The 17,469-nt window shown below is 37.1% G+C and overlaps 1 protein-coding gene across 2 annotated transcripts in view; it reads right to left on the bottom strand.

Annotated features, from left to right (window-relative positions):
- Positions 1-17,469, bottom strand: part of LOC149567668 (uncharacterized) — a 36,557-nt gene that overhangs the window by 4,341 nt on the left and 14,747 nt on the right. Inside the window, exon 2 of one of the 2 annotated variants that reach the window (XM_089820924.1) lies at positions 11,244-11,804. The exons of the other annotated variant lie outside the window; for it this stretch is intronic. Within the exon in view, the coding sequence (XP_089677050.1) occupies positions 11,566-11,804 (239 nt within the window). The 3' untranslated portion in view covers positions 11,244-11,565. Of the gene's footprint in view, positions 1-11,243; positions 11,805-17,469 lie in introns of those variants that run through there. 2 annotated transcript variants of the gene reach the window in all.

Raw genomic sequence — 17,469 nt, 5'->3', positions numbered from 1 at the left:
TTAAAGGACATTAATTATTTATCAACTACAATGTTTTGTGCTCCAAAGAAAATAGCCACAGGTGCACATGAAGTAACTCAGCCATGCCAAGGATGTCATGTTGCATCTATCACTTTTTTGTTCGGTGTTTCATGTGCTCCGCCTCCATTATTGAAGACAACACAGAGGTTATCCATTAAGGTCAGATGTGGATGTTGTCATTATGTTTGATTAAACATTAGAAAACACATCCATCATCTGGTGTGCCTGCCATGCATCACAGACAATACACATAACTTGTACATGTCATGTAAGCTTCACATCACATACACCTAGTAGCAGGTCAACATGACCATGTCACCGTCAAATCTTAGCTTATACTTGTGCTAGTGGCTGAAAGACGGGGGCAACCACACCCTAGACTGTAGATGAGAAACATGCAACTTTTATCATGTGTATTATGGACCCTCACTGTCGTGCTGTAATTGACTAGTAGACTACATTGCAACCATTGCCTACAACTTAATGAATTTTCCCTCTCCATGCCTCTATATATTTTATTTTCTTGTTTTTAGACAGAAACGCCTCTTCCCCTCTCCCTCCTTTTTTTTGCAATGTATTTTTAAATAATGATATGGTTATAAGCATAAGTCAAACTCATTGATCCATGATCAATAATAAGATTATTTGTAAAACCATGTTAAGATCATTTGGAATAAGAAAAAAAATCTACCCGACCATACTCACTTCAGTTGAACTGGTGTATTCCAGCTGGTTAATTGGGAGCATTGTATGCAATGCTACATGGGTTCCAGAGGCAAGATGATTGGTAATTTGGTATGCATAAATGATAAAAGCATGACCCAGGTTTGAGTTATAAGTCACTTACTGAGTAAATGCAAAAGCAACATTCCCCATTTCATGATTTTAGGAGAGACTACTCTTTATGCTTGGCTTATGTGTTTGTGATTATTCCTCTAACAAAAGAAAGCTCACATCTTTTCTCCTCATGATGCCACTAAAGTGGTCCAAAACATTGATTTTGCAAAGTACAGTGCTTACTTTTCTAACACTAGACACTGATAAAGCATAGAAATTCTATAACTTTTGTATTGTTCATAATTTGCACCCTTGGGATTTGGCCACATGACCACCATCACAAGAAAATGAATCTGTACCAACCTACCTACAGCCGAAGATAAGTGGGGTTACAATAAAAATTTAAACCACAATTTTTTTCAAAATATGGAAAGAAGTTTGCATGTGAATTGAAAGCTTTTAAATTATTGAAATCGTTTTCCTTCTGTAAGTGCCACAAGCTCTCCTAAGCACTCGCATGCTTCTAATGTCTACTTAATAAATATTTCTTATAACATGGATATATGCCACATACTTGCAACAAGCATGCAGTCAACCATGCAGTTATTCAGAAGACGCAATGTGAAATTTAGTTTGTGGTTATGCAAGGAAAGTTTCAGGGTCCGTGGAAAATTGGATGCATTCAGGGAGTTCACTGCTGCTATTTGTCTCGTCATTTCAAAGTTTGTAACAAAAAATACGCTGCATAAATAATTAAATCAACAACTCAAACATCATCAACCACTCTATAGTAGGAACCCATTGCTATGTGACACCTGTTTCAGTTAAGTCCTGTGTGAAGTTCCATAGCGAGGCAACATTCCTTTCGTATTAGTTTAAGGACCAGCACAAGAATGGCGGCCCTCAAACCAGGGATACATGGTGACATATCCCCTACCTTGAAGGCAGGCATCCCTGTCCCTTAGCTGTCTTGCCAACGGCAGGACGTCAAGATGATGCCCCCACTGCCTATGAATTGGCAGGAAATGGCCGAAATGTTCGCTAGCATTTTGGGGATCCCCTGTCGTCCCCATCGCAGCTTAGGACACTTAGGCCAAAATAAAGAAACAAAATAAAGCTTTTGTTTTTTGTTTGAACTTTTTTGTTTTCTGTTTATTTGCTAGTCCATAGGTGCTCAGAATTTGCACAAAGGTTGGAAACTGAGAAAGGCTCTGCAATCGCATTAACTTCTTCATCATCAAATCCAATGAAATGGTTGGTTTCTGTGTCTGTCTGGTGCACTTTATCAACTATTCTGTATTGATATTCTATTAATCTTTAATAATCAGCCTGTTTTTTTTGTTTTTTTTAGTATTTCACATTTTTGTCTAAATAAGAACATGCATATGAAATTATTCTGCTTTCATAATGTTTCTTGCTAATTCATTGTTCAACAAATAATGCTGCAAATTGCATGTTCAATGCATTCCTCTTTACTAAAAGAGATTCGATGCATATCATGCAAAAGTTCAATGAACAGTAACAATGGGCAGACTTGCAAGGGGAACCTACTACAGCCTGCTACAACCATAGGAGATTGTATTTAGCTTCATGTAAATCTGTGGAAAACACCTACAAAGACTCCCAACACACGTGCACTTACAGCTAGCGAAGAACCTCTGGAAAAATGGGTTGAATATGGTCAAATGACAGATATGAAACTTGCATTATCAGTGTTGAAACCGCTTGAAATAATACTCTAACGCTTTAGGAAATTGGCTTACTGATGTCCAGCTCTCTTTCCCTCACTCTCTATTTTACATATATATATATAGCCCCTTGAAATGATACTCCAGTGCTTTAGGAAACTGGCTTACTGCTGTCCATCTCCATCTCTCTCTCTCTCTCTCTCTCTCTCTCTCTCTCTCTCTCTCTCTCTATGTATATATATATATAGATATGCACGCACACACATGAAGCAATTTGTATTTTACCATCCCCTAAAAATGGCCCTCAAGGAGATGTCCCAGATATGCTTCCCCTCCCATCCCCTGTCCTTGTCACAAAACACCATGGAACATAGCTTCAAGGAAAATGCAAAACTCAAAGTAAACTAAACCATCAAAATTTAGATTAGTAAGAACACAGCAGACAAATGATTACTCCACAATAACATTTTATGATTTTATGCACATTTAGGCGATGGTTAAAACTAAGATTAAGAGGCAACGTAAGGGATCACAATTAGCCTATGCATAGCATGAAGTAAATCAAATATGCCACCTCAACTTCTCAAATAGCACCAAGCAGTTGCATTGAATGATCCAACAATACTCGAAGAGGCCATGTCATTAACCTTATGATGGAAAAGTCTAAAAAAATTGAATAGTGTATAGAGCACAACCAGCAGAGGAGAAAACGTCCGTGTGCATAAAGGCTTAAACTGAAAGGATTTAAATGCCATAATATTATGTCTTTTATATGCCACTATCTTGGGGCTTGTTTGAGGCGATACAAGCTTCGATAAAATCTGCAATAAAGGTGCTCTTGTCCCTCTGCTCCATATATAACTCTTCATCTACATCACCATGTAGGAATGCGGTCTTCACATCAAGTTGTTCCAACTCAAGATCCCACGCTGCTGCTAATCCCAAAACAGTTCGAATGGTTGTCATTTTAACAACCGGTGAGAAGATTTCATTGAAATCTATCCCCTTTTCTTTTGATCAAACCCCTTTACCACCAATCTTGCTTTGAAGCGTTTTTTGCCTTCCGCTTCCTCTTTCAGTCGGTCTACCCACTTGTTTCTAAGTGGTTTTTGATTTGGTGGAAGGGAGACTAAATCCCAAGTCCGATTCTTGATTAAAGAATCCATTTCATCATCCATTGCCAATTGCCATTTATCACTGTTTACATCTTTGAGTGCAGATTTATATGTTGTTGGTTCTGCAAATTCAGAAACTAGTAAAGAAGGCTCTGCCTCTTCAGCGAACAATAACTCATAATTGGAGTATTTAGCTGGCATTCTCCTTTCTCTAGTGGACCTTCTCATTGGGGGCTCCGTGTTCTCTGTTTGAACTAATTCAAATGGTGAACCAGTTACTCTAGTTCGTTGATTCAAATTTTGAATACCCCCTCTACTGCTGGAGAACAAATTGGTATAAGACTTGTGCATGGGACTTTGGCCATTGATAGCAGTTGGATTGGTGGGCTCTGTATTTCGGTTTCCCCTTACATCCAAGGAGCATGGATTGTAATGCAATGAATTACAGTTCCTTTTGACAGAGTTTCATTTGGAAACGAGGAGCCTTGGCTGGTGGTCATGATATTTCTGTTTGCGTCTGTGTCTCTCATGTTGGACGTCCCAAACTCATGAGGGAGCTAGCGGTTGAGTCTTTCAATGTCATCGAATTCCATTCAATTTGTGTTTGACTGCTCACCGATGAAGTCCCTTGGACAGGAGAATTTCTGCAAGGGGAATGTATTACATAGATCCTGTGAAAACTCCTGTTGAGATCGATTGACATCTGTGCCCAATGTTCCATATTGTGCAGAGTTATTTGGATTCTGACCGTGTGAAACAGAGCACGGGCCCTGGATATTGTCGCAGGGGAGATTGGAGATATTGTTAGGAGAGGGAGTGCTCCATAACCTGCCAAGTCCCAAGCCATATTGCTGAGGATCTTTTATTACCATTCCTTCAACACTACGGTCTGAGCAATCAATAGGTGTATAAGTGCCCTGCAGTCTGTGAGTTCTTTGATCAAGAAAACTATGATTTGCACATTCACCGTGGGAAAATAGATTATTTCTTCCAATAGAATCAGCAAAACAACTGTTTGGATTTTTGTCCATGTTAATCATATCATTGTTATTCATAGTGCCATCATTTTCTTGTGTATGCGCTGACTGGTTTGCTTCATTGTTGCTGCCAGTGTTATCAGACTCAACAGATTGAGTCAGAGACGGAATTGGAGCTAAAACAGAGATGGGATTGTATGAGATTGTATTAGGAGCTGGTTGTAGGCTTGTTCCAATATTATTTTGTGCAGAGATTGGCACAAATTTCTTTTCTGATATGTCTTGTGTATGCAACGCAGGGAATGTTTTCTCATTGAAAACAATGTCTTTACTTCAAACAACCTTCTTCTCCACTAAATCCCAAATTCTGAATCCAAATTGGTCCTCTCCATAACCAATGAAGATGCCCTTTTGTGATTTAAAATCCAGCTTAGTCCTTTTTTCTTTGGGCACATGTACATAGGCTTCACACCCAAAGACCCGAAGATGAGAGTATGAAACTCGTCTTCCTTGCCAATCCTCTTCCGGAATTCCGAAGTTCAACCTTGAAGAAGGACTCCGATTAATCAGATATACGGCTGTATTAGATGCCTCAGCCAAGAATTCTTTTCCCAAACCTGCATTTGAAAGCATACACCAAGCTTTCTCCAATATAGTCTTGTTGAGTCTTTCCACTGCCCCATTTTCTTGAGGAATGTAGGGGACAATTTTCACCCTACGAATACCATTATCTTCACAATAATTGTCAAACTCCAGCAAACAAAACTCACTTCCATTATCCGTTTTCAAGCATTTAATCTTGTGACCTCTTTGGTTTTCAAAAAGAGCTTTGAAAACTTTGAACTCAGAAAATACTTCAGATTTATTGGCCATAATATATATCCATACTTTCCTAGTACAATCATCAAGGAAAGTAACAAAAAACTTTGCACCTCCTAGAGAACTTACCTCGATAGGACCAAAGACATCCGAGTGTACAAGTTCCAATGGTTTTGCCTTCATGTCATGTCCATCTTTCAAGAAGCTAACCTGCTTTTGCTTTCCGTAAAGGCAATGTTCACAAAACTCCAAGTTCGCTGATTGGAGACCCGGTAGTTGATCCCTTTTGAGCATACCTCAAGGCCCTTTTTGCTCCTGTGGCGTAGTCTTTAATGCCAAAGTGCCGCATCGCTGCCCACGACTGTCATAACAGGCCCTACTTCGGTAGGCTTTTCACAAAGATAAAGATTATCAACTTTATTTCCCTTGGCAATGATCCTCGAACCCTTTGTGACTTTCCAAGTATCTGGATGTAAGGATGGATGATATCCTTGTGCAAAAAGCTGACTAACAGAAATCAGATTTCGCCTTAACTTGGGAACATGGCAAACATCTTTTAACAACCATTGTCCTTCGTCTTCCAGCTGTAACAAAATGTCACTTTTGCCAGCTATTTCGAAAGATTTGTTGTCTCCAAGAAATACCTCTCCAAATTGTGCTTCATGGTAATTTGTGAAACAATCCATACATGAAGTGGCATGGAAGGAGGCTCCAGAATCTATCACCCAAGAATCTGATTTTGAGTCACTTGTAGAAAGAATTAAAACAGTTTCATCTTGCTCATAGGCTGTATTTTCTTCAATATTTCTCACTTTTTCTTGTGCTTTCTTGTAAGTCCGACAATTTCTCTTTGTGTGGCCAAGCTTACCACAAAACCAGCACTCTCCATTCCTACCTCTTGACCTTGATCGATTGGGTGATCTAGATTTCCTTTGATTGTAATGGTTATTACCTCATGATGGCTTCTTCCCCTTCGCTCGATCCTGACCATGGTGAGAGCATCACCAAATAAGGAGCCTTTGTTACCTCTTCTCATGTCTTCACTTAGTAAGGTGGAAACTACTTCATCGTAGGCCAGCTTTGTCTTTGTGGAGTTTGAAGTGCTTACTGCTGTAACTACTGGATCTCAACTATCAGGGAAGGAACATAACAAGATGATGGCTTTGGCATCATCATATGAGTCATACCAACCGAGGTTGCTTGACATAGTTGAGTGTTCAAATGATTTATATGATTTGACATCTATTAGCCTTATTTTGAGTCACCTTTTATTTTGACTTTTCTCTATTCTACCTCGGAATTTGCAAGTTATTTGTTGAAACAAGTCTTCCTCAGTCTCCCATGCCTTAGATACCATCAAACCTCGCATATGAGAATTTGCCTTGTGTTATCCGTCGCAATCTCTCACGTCTTTAAACTTCTTTGAACCCCTTTGAACCTCTGTTCGAAGCAATTCAAAGTAGTTCAATCAAAGGATTTTATACCAGACCGTTTTCTTGTAGGTGGGACCCGCTAAGTATTGTAAAGCTCTTCTTTCAAACCACTTCAAACCCCTTTGAAGCCTAGTTCAAAGCAGTTCGAAATGGTTCTATCATTGAAGATTTTTAGGCAAAGAGTGGTTATGTTTTCCTGAAGGTTCACAGTTCTCAAGGCATTAATTAATATGTTAGAAGGTAATAATTTGGGGTCGTGCTTTAATCTCAAACATGAGGGAAATTGTAATCATGACTTAGAAAGAGAAATCTTTCACCCAAAAAATAGATCGTGTGTAAGATGATGGTAATCATTGCAAGGATGGCCGCAAAGGAAAGTGATTAAATGAAGGGGTCTTGCCATGGGTTTTCCAACATGCGAATCTGGCCGCAACTAATTTGCCATGAATGCCTCATTATGAGGCCGTACTTCTACCTATATGTTCTCCCTTCCTTTTAAAAGAACATAAATTATTTATTTTTGTTTGTCATGTGAAAGAATGAATTGAGGAAGGAGAGGCAGAAAAAGAAGGAAAAGGGTCTGATTTTTCTCAGTGAACTACAAGGGAGAGTAAAGAAAACCCCTCCCTTTGTTCTATCCTCTTGTGTGCATTTCAAAGAAAGAATCCATATTGGACTTTATTGATCTTGTTTGAAATGAAGTCAGTTTTGCATTTCTTCGGGAATGTTTCAAGTTTAGAATTTAAAAACCTGTCATTTGTGATACTAATTTGGAGGGTGTCAAGGTCGAAAAGTTGTAAGCTAATTTTCTTAAGCAGGCCAATGACACAAATGGTTGTTTAGAAATCCTAACCAGCGGTCTAACTGAAGCTGCGGCTTTTCCCTCTGCTCTGTTGAGTCCTGAATTACTTCAATTTTGTATTGATCACTATGGCGTAAGGACTAAAAGCATTCTGAACAAGGATGGAGAACCTGTGTTAGCTATTTCAAGAGAAACCATTTCCTCAGTCTTGCGTTAACCTAAATGTACCTTTGCTGCATTTACCCCTACCCAGTCTGTGGTCGAATATCAGGAGAACCCAAGTAAATACTGTAGCATCCTAGCTAGGAAGTGGATAGAAACCAATTGCGAAGGTGGTTCAAGACTACCCAAAATAGTCACTAAAGACCATATGAAACCCCATATTCATGACCTCATGGTTCTATTACATCGAGTTAAAGGTTCAGTTGATGTTTTTCTTTTTGAAGAATGGATGTATCGCTATATAGAAATTATTCCAAGAGGACAACAGTTGTTAGATTGGGCTGAGGTAATTGCTACTTCATTAAGGAGTCAGCTCAAGCATGCTAAATAATCTAGAGAGAATTTCTACACGGCTTCTTATCTGACTTATTGCATCACTTGTGTCAGTAATATTACCTCCCTCCTACATGAAACCTAGAGTGAAGATATAACCGTTTGCCAATATTGCCCTCTACTTCAAAGGGACAAGGTGTTAGAAGATTTTAGGAAAGTGCATGATGTGCTAATAGAAAGTGTGCATGTGAGCTTAAAGAAGGCACCAATGCCAAGGTTATCCTTGGAAGCCCAAAGGTTAATTCAAACCTACGGGAGCTATTTTATCTAGTTTCCTAAATTCACCTATTTGAGGGTAGGCGAGTTTGAAGAAGAACCGGCAAAACTGCCTCGCTACGCACTTGATCGTTTTGTCCTAGCCGAGGTTTGCAGGCAATTGTTCTTAGTGATTAAAGATAACCTATCTTAAGAGAACTAGGAACCAGTTTTCCCTATCAAACTTGGCCATTTAACCTGCAATAGCATGATTAACGCCTCCGTCATTGGAAGCAATTTGCTTGGTTTTAATTTTGGATCCTATCAGGGAAGGAGGGATTTCAATAGCAAGGGATTTGCAGCTCAAGTTCTTGGTTTAAAAGGGCAACCATCCACAATTCCATATCTGGAGGATTTGTGGCAGGATTGCAAAAATGAAGAGGAAGTGTTGAGAAGAGACCATTTGAAATTAACACTTCAACAAATCAGTTCCCTCAAACTGAAGTTTCAATTGGAAGGAGTGGTCGAAGATGGTTCAGACATTGTCGAACCAAGATGGGAAGAAGCAAGTCAAAACAATTAGAAGTGGATTGCAACCTAGAAGAAGAGCATATAAATTTGAGAACCAGGTCCATCCTCACTCACACAGACAACTGGCTAAGAAGAAGCACGAGGACAGTCAATGAACAACCAACTAGAAAATCCCCAAAAAAGATTTCTTTTTCTGAACCACTAACTTCTGACATTCTAGTTTCGTCTCCTGTTGCAGGTGGTTCATCGACTCCTAACCGGCAGAAAAGAACGCCATCTCTTGCATGAAACACGGCTCCTAGAACTAGGTCTAAAACCAAGTCCGAGGCACTTATGCAGTAGGAGATTCTAAAAGAAAAGACAATGGCTCAAGAACAAAGTCTAGGTGATGGACTTAGTTTTTCAGATAACCTCGATGGTGATGTGTAGCTAATTGAAGCTCCTAGGTCAGACCAGCCCAAGTTCATGACTCCTACCAAAGAAGCCTAGGAAATCTCCGCTACTCCTGTTATCCCATCCTGGTTGTCCAATTCAGTCAGCAAGAAGAGGAACCTACAACCTATGTCCACACCAGTAAAGGACATTGTCACCAAATATGCAGCCCACGGCTCTAAGATCAAGAAATTAAAAAGTGATGCTCATCTGATCAAGGACTCCATAACCGAGAAAATAACAGTGGAAGTAGCCACATATAAACAGAAGAATGAATCCGAGGAGATCGATACTGAAGGCCTTAAAGTCACCACTGTGGAATTAGGAACCATTAACAGGGACACAGGTAACCGCTTTTTCAACTTCTCCGCGGATCATATGCTGACCCAATCGGAAAAGGATGGTAAAGAAAAGAGAGAACTCAAGGCATTGGTGATTACCATGGCCGCCTATATAGATTCATTAATGAATCTCGGTGCTCTTCCAGTGGTTCAGACCCCACGATCCTTTGATCCTAATTCCGCAAATAGCCAGCAACTAGTTATACAAATACAGAAAGGAAAACTACTCTCAAATGCAGTGCAAGACTGGGTAGCTTCCATAATCAAAGAAGGCAGTAAATTTATTTTGGATTTCACTACTACATGCACTGAGGGAGAAACACTATTGGATGAAATTCAAACCCTCGTACCAGGATGGGCACCGATTGAAATCAATGTCAAGCTGTCGTGTTCTAGGTTAATGAAGTTGAGAAATATGGAGTGCTAAAATTTCTTGGTGAAAATCCTTTGAAGACTGTGGATTCATGCATGATATTCATCCTAAAAAGCAATATGGGCTGGAAGGAGTCTATCTACAAAGAAGCCATTGAAGAAATGCAATCAATCAAAACTGGAATTGCCAAGATGCATAAAGAACTCCTGAAGGATATGAATGTTGTAAACCCCATGGGATCCCACAATTCGAGGATGGTAATATGGACTCGGAGGTGTTGACAAAAAGCTTCAATGATGCAATAATGAAAATCAAAGACAACGACACACCTACAGCTAGTGATTTCACTACGCTGGCAAATATCGAGTCTATGCTATATTTAAACAGGAATCTCATGCCGTGGCAAAGTCAAAGGATTAAGGAGTTCAAATGGCAAAAAGATGCTTACAAATCCAAGTTGTTGAGTTTGAAGAACCCTTACTCCCATGCAATGCAAGAATTCATGAACGCCTTCAGGAGCTAGAAGCTAGTGAAACAAACCATGGCTGACGAAGAGAAAACTGGCAATGAAAGTTAATCAAATCAGTTACTTTCTTTTTGTCTTTGCAACTATTTCAAAAAAAACTGTCTTTACTGTTTGTAATTGTTTTAACTGAAAGGCTGGGCTTTAATGGAGGCCTTTTCAGATATGTAAAAACTATAAATGTTGGAGCATTTTAACTAGTTAAGGGTTAGAGATTAGAAAGCTAGAATATACTTTGATAAAGTGAATTTTGTATGAAGTTAATTAGAATGAAATAACGATAGACAGACAGAATATATATGTCAATGTTTTTCAAAAGACTTGGTGCTGAAGAAAGTTTTTGAATGTATATGTGTGTGTGTGTGTGTGTGTGTGTGTGTGTGTCACCTTCTACTGTGCTTTGAAACTTGGTGTCTGAAGCAAATTTGATCATTGTTACTTTGTGAACTTTGATAATCAGGTGTATGCAATATCTGCTGCTATTTCCCTCGTAGTTTATGCTCTTTATTTTCTTGCACAGTTAGTTTGAACTATAACGGTATTTAGTTTGCAGTTAGATTGTTGCTGATGAAGAGACTTTGGGCTTTTCATATCATTTCTGTAAACAAACATGTGGATTTTTACCTCAGTACCTAAGAGTACGTGAGAGTTCCTTATGCGCTTTCTGGTAAAAAGTGTGCATTTCATTATTGTTAATTTCTTTGAGTCCATTGACAAATTTTACAAAAGGGAGCTGTACCTATAAATGCAGAGGGAAAACAAATAATATGAGGTTTTCCCAACTGTTGTGAATATTTTTGGATTTTCCATTCCCTGGGTATAGATTAAATTATTGTTTGATCGGAAAAGACAATCTGTTCACTAACATCGCAGTCCCTTCCTTCATTTTCAGTTTGTAGAGCTTCTTCATGATGAAGATTTTATTTGCAGCTGACACCATTTGGTACATACTTTGAAGTTTGTCCCAAAAGAACAAACTTCTTTCATTGTCTTTTCGTTTGAGACATTGAACAAGACATTTTGCGATAGCGAGAGAAAAGTTGATGCCATCGCCTTCTCATTAGTCTTTTCCCAATCTTCATTTGACATTGCAGCTGGTTTCTTAGACTTTCCTTCGATTGCGACTGATAAGTCTTGCTTAACCAGCAAAGAGTGCATCCACACTTTCCACAGGCTGAAGTTCTTGCCTGTGAATTTCTCCACTTTCGCATCCTCCATCTTTCTGGAAATTCAACACTGATTTCCAGTCACTCTGATACCAATTGAAAGGATTTAAATGCAAAGGAATAATAGCAGATGCAAAACAAATAAACAAAAAATACTCAACACCAGATTTATCCTAGTTCACCACAATAGTGGCTACGTCCAGACTGCAGAGTATTAGATTAATGTATTAAAAGTTGTTTACAAATGAGCAGGAGCAGCAAATATATAGGCTCCAATATTATAACATAATGAAGGGTCTTTGAAAACGAAAAGTCACAATTGGAGGGAAGAAATATTATGTTTGTTGGCCTTCACTTCTCAACATAAACAGTATGTTCTGAGCTTAGTCGTAGCCAAGACTACTGTTATTTATTATGCAATTAGTTACTGTTTATAGAGACTTATATTCATCTACTTCTGAAATGATCCTTCTTCATTCGACTTCAAAGACTCTATCTGAACTAGAAATATTTCTACAATAACCTTCTTCAAAAATGACAGATGAAAAGCTGGATGTGTAGGTGCAGATGCAGTTGTTGAAACACTTTCTGAAGGGCAATATATTCGGGGCAAACTTCTTGTCGTTTTGATATTGAAAGACAAATGGCTTGTATGGCTGAAAATTCAGAATTGCCAAATCACCTTTGCCAAATTGTCAAATTGCTACACACCAAGGTCAAAATTAACTGTGTAGTTCAAAATTTCAGCAGACCCAAATTTGACTCACTAACTCAGCAAAAACTCTGCAGACTCAAATACGATTCAGACTCTAACATAGAAAAAATTAACATACAAAAACACACATTTACAAAACACTTCTGAAGCCTGTGGAGAATGTGAATTTAGAGAACCGATAAATAGATTTTCAGTCGTTCACCAATCAAAAAATTGAATACACATCATTGTTTCATATCAACATTTTACAAATTTCTTATATTACTAAAATATCTAAGCAGCTATGTGGCTACCCTCGAAGTGAAAGATATCGTGATATCCCCGTCAAAATAAGAATCATATAATTAAAATATGGTTAAATAATAAATCAATAAAATAATAATGATATATATAATGAGATAGTTATCATTTATTACAATCATCCTATAATATTGCATAATATATTACTATTAAAATATTAAAATTAAATATTTTATATTTAGATTAATAATATATAGAGAAAATGTATTATGCAATAGTATTAAAAATAATATTATTAATATTAATAAGAAATATAATTTATATTATTATTAATATAATATATGTAATTAATGTAATATATATAATTAATATAATTAAGTTATTAATATAATATAATTACTATTAATGAAAGGACATGACTCTAAGAATCAAAAAAAATATAGAGAGAAAATTAACATTGAAAATTTATCATTTAGATATGGAGAAATATGGAAAAAAAAATATGCAACTAGTCTGCAATTGAGATATAAATAAATTATTAAAGATCACAATAAGGGACATTACAATTGGTATCAGAGTGGTGTACACTGCCAGCCTGTGAGGTTTTGTAAAAAAATAATGCAGCGCAGCTCCATTCTCTGGTTGGATTTATATTCTACTACAAAAGAGATTTAATTTCAGGTTGATCTCAAATTTTTCGAATGTGGCAAATTACTGTGGAAATATAACAACTGCCAAGTTGAGCAGTAAAAAATTTCAATCTAATTCTACTGTGGAAATATCAATAATTGTGGAGACATTAATGTGAGCTAGCATCATTTTTGTTATAATTTAATTCCTTGGTCGACGAATTTGATATTTGTGGCATATTTTGATTTGAAACATTCGATAATAACATGTTTTGTGTGGAATGAATTCCGTATGAAGACTCCTCGTATATTAAGTAGGCATGTTATATTGTGGAAAATTATATAGGCTTGACTATTATTGGAGGCATTATTAGATATCAGACATATTTGTTGAGACTATAGTTGGGGGAAGTTGTTTCTTTAATATTTGGGTTTCGCAAGATCTATCAAACTGTTGGACTAATGTTTGAACATTTAAAAAAGGCAACCAAATGATTTCTTGTTCTAGACTATATTGCAAACTTTGCCATAAAACATTAATCTGAACCGAGCTTTTTCCAAGGAACATATATAGCAGGGGACAAATATTTGTTGGGTAAAAAGAGTGGCATGATAGTGAGAAAGCTCATTCTAGGCGGAATCGGTATCTTTCAGAGCTGCGAGCATTTGTCATTATTAAAGTTTAAGAAGGAAACCAGGGGAAATTGAAAGATGGTGGAATTTATTCCTATTGTGCTAGAAAGAAAATGTCCAATCCTTTCGTGCATACATTGGTCTGAAATTGTTAACACTGAGGAATTTCAACTAGAGCTGCCAGGAATTTCAACTACAGCTGCCAAGGATTGTGGAATACGTATCTTTTCAGTCTATGATATTTCCATGAGTTCATTAACCAGATGTCAAGCTTCAGATAAAGTTTTAGGAAAAATCTTCAAACAAACAAGTCTGTGGGTTGAATGTCATTCTTGACATCCCAACACAAAAAAGGAAGAATGAGCATATTGGAGTCGCTTGGGGCATTTTTTATGGAGCCATCATGTGTTTTCTTGTTACTCAGCACAGAGTCATTCTGAAACAACACGTGGGTTTTTTGGACTAGACATTTCCATGAATGCTGCAGTATTGAGATATGCACATCGGTAAGCCTTCACTGTGAGGTGTTTAAAGGTTGTAAACAGAAGGTGGTGTCAACTGAAGAGCTGCCTTGAGCATTATTTAAATAAAATAAATATTTTCAAACCATACAAGAACAGTGGAATGAATGTAGAGCTGCATATTGCATTATGTAATAGCCGGGTGCTTTCTTTCTGCCAAAGCCAAGGATGTACTATTATTCAAGCTATTAAAGTCTGAGACTTATCATGGCTTTTTAGAGGGGCTGTGATTGCCCAAGTTAATAAACCTGACGTTTGGGTCTGAACCAGTGTTTTAAGAAATTTATGTACCCATCAGATTACTGTAGCTGTGTCATACTTGGAAGATTGCAGATTTGACTAAGACCATTTAGTTGAATATAGAGAGCACTTTGAATCATATTTGAGAAGTTATTGCAGAACAAAGGCTTAAAACAGGCTGTTGCAGCAGATAACTGGTAAACAGCATATAAGCCGTTAAGAGATTAAACACTGACTCTTACATCTGGCACAATCACATCTACAACAGCAAGGTGAATCTTCCTATTAAGAAATTGGACTTAAAGTTCACTAAGGTAAGTACTCTCCCTAACTACTATCATCTATGTTATGTCACTGGCACCATGCTCATTATGATATTGAACTAGAAAGTATGAATTGAAATTCAGTACGAGCCTGTTTAACCCAGCCAACTAGTTATTCCAAGATGGGTAAGGATCAGCATCCCTGCAAGATGCCTTGAGGACTTGTCCAAGATGGGGATAAAGTTGTCTTAAGGACTTATTCAAGATGGGATTAAGGGCTTGGATCCACAGAAACCTTGAGGAAGGCTGTTGATGCTTGGTTATAAGCACCCTACTGCATCTCAACATGCTTCCAAATTTAGTATTATAATCACAATAGCATGACTTTTTCAATTCGTGTATAGTTTATCACTTACCTATAAGGGTAGCCTGAAGAGAGAGAACAAAGGTGTATTCAAGGAGTGGCTAGTGTAAATCCAACCAATTGGTTATTCTGAGATGGGTAAGGATCAGTGTCCCTGTAAGAAGCCTTGAGGGCTTGTCGAAGATGGGATTTAAGAAGCCTTGAGGACTTGCCCAAGATGGGATTAAGGGTTTGGATTCCTAGAAACCTTGAGGAAGACCATTCAGTTTGGTGCCTAAACAATCTATTTACATCCTAAGTATTCTTCTTGACTAAGAATGATAATAAGAGCAAAACAAAACAAGCATCCTCGTGTGGATACGTAAACACCGCCACCAAGGCCAAGGGGGCCAAAGTTCCACTCTTGGACTTAGTATGGGATTGGCTCATCATGACACATTTTCTTTGAATCTTGTATATACACGTCTTGTTTATTACTTGCAGTTGTAGGGTTCTATCAAAGAAGTAAATTTTGTAAATCATCTTCTTGACTCTAGTGAACTATAAAGCATTAATCAAGACTCATTTTTTGCTTATGGAGACTCTTGACTTATGTGTCTACATATTTTTTGCTTCGTGTTTTCATGCATTCATATGTTTCCTTCGTGTTTTCATGTGTATGCTTTGTGTTTTCATAACGTATACTCCCTAAATCCCTTACATCTTCTTGCATCCAACTATATGCTTTTTATGATGGTTCTACAAGAAAACTTATGTATAAATGATTTTTTTGCTTGAAAGCAAGCAAAATCTGAGAGGGGAGGACTGTGATATCCCCATCAAAATAAGAATCATATAATTAAAATATCGTTAAATAATAAATCAATAAACTAATAATATTAATAACAATATAGTTATGATTTATTATAATCATACTAAAATATTGCATCATATATTACTATTTAAATATGAAAATTAAATATTATTATATTTAGATTAATAAAATATAAAGTAAATATATTACGGAATACTATTAAAAATAATATTATTAATATTAATACGAGATATAATTTATATTATTATTAGAATAATATATACATCGATCAAAAATATTAATATAATATATACAGTTAATGTAATTATATTATTAATACAATATAATTATTATTGATGAAAAGACATGACTCTTAAGAATGAAAAACTACATATAGAGAAAACTAACATTGAGAAATTATCATTCAGACATGAAGAAATATGGAAAAAGATATATGCAACTAGTCTGCAATCGGAGAAAAAAAAAATTATGAAAGGTCCCAATAAGGGACATTACAGATATTGATTTCACTCAAGAATCCCTTCATCAGGCATCCACAGACAGCCACATCTTACGAAGCCCCAACTGATGCCTCTGCGTCACCTTCTGCCTCCTAGTGTTGCTATATCTGCATCCATTTTTCTGCTTGTCTCAAGATCAACAACCTCATCAACACAAAAGATGGTTACAAATCATGAACAATCCAATTTGAATGGCTTTCATGTGACCCCCTCCCCTCCACCTCTTTGGTATGTAGGTAAGACTGCACCACACAGAAACAAGGTTAACTGAGGAACTTTTTTGTGCTTCTTAGTGTGAATGGCCTCAACTATGCTTCAATTGCACTCAGCCCTAAAGTGTTTCAAGGCCACGACCAAGTTTGGATGGCAAGCTTTTAAATATTAGGTATTTTTGCCCCATAGATTCCCACCACAATCTACAAGGCTAAAATTTATCGCACAGTACACTGAAAGATAGACTAAGAATTAAAACTTATTAAAGACCTAGTTAACAAATGAACATTGAATGTGTGTGTGTATTATCTGGTTGCAAAATCATTCTAGAAGTGACGAAAACCACCTCCCATCTGTGGCTTTGTAACCTTGCAACTCGTCCAAATTTGTGTCTCTAAGGGCATCATCAGGGACCATTTTGACTTAATGAATGTGTTGAGAGTATCCATAACCTTCTCATCAGCCCAAAGTTGTTAGAGAAGAATATCTTTAAGTTCACACAATAACACAAGTATTAGAACCACAACACAAGAAAAGAACCCTTAACAGCTCCCATCAATGCAGCATTCTTTTATATTTTATTTTCCTC

The sequence above is a fragment of the Cupressus sempervirens genome, chromosome 3, assembly GCF_028749045.1.
Source record: "Cupressus sempervirens isolate cs-2001-9-10 chromosome 3, ASM2874904v1, whole genome shotgun sequence".
Classification (NCBI taxonomy): domain Eukaryota; kingdom Viridiplantae; phylum Streptophyta; class Pinopsida; order Cupressales; family Cupressaceae; genus Cupressus; species Cupressus sempervirens.
This window is presented reverse-complemented; position numbering and strand designations above follow the sequence as displayed.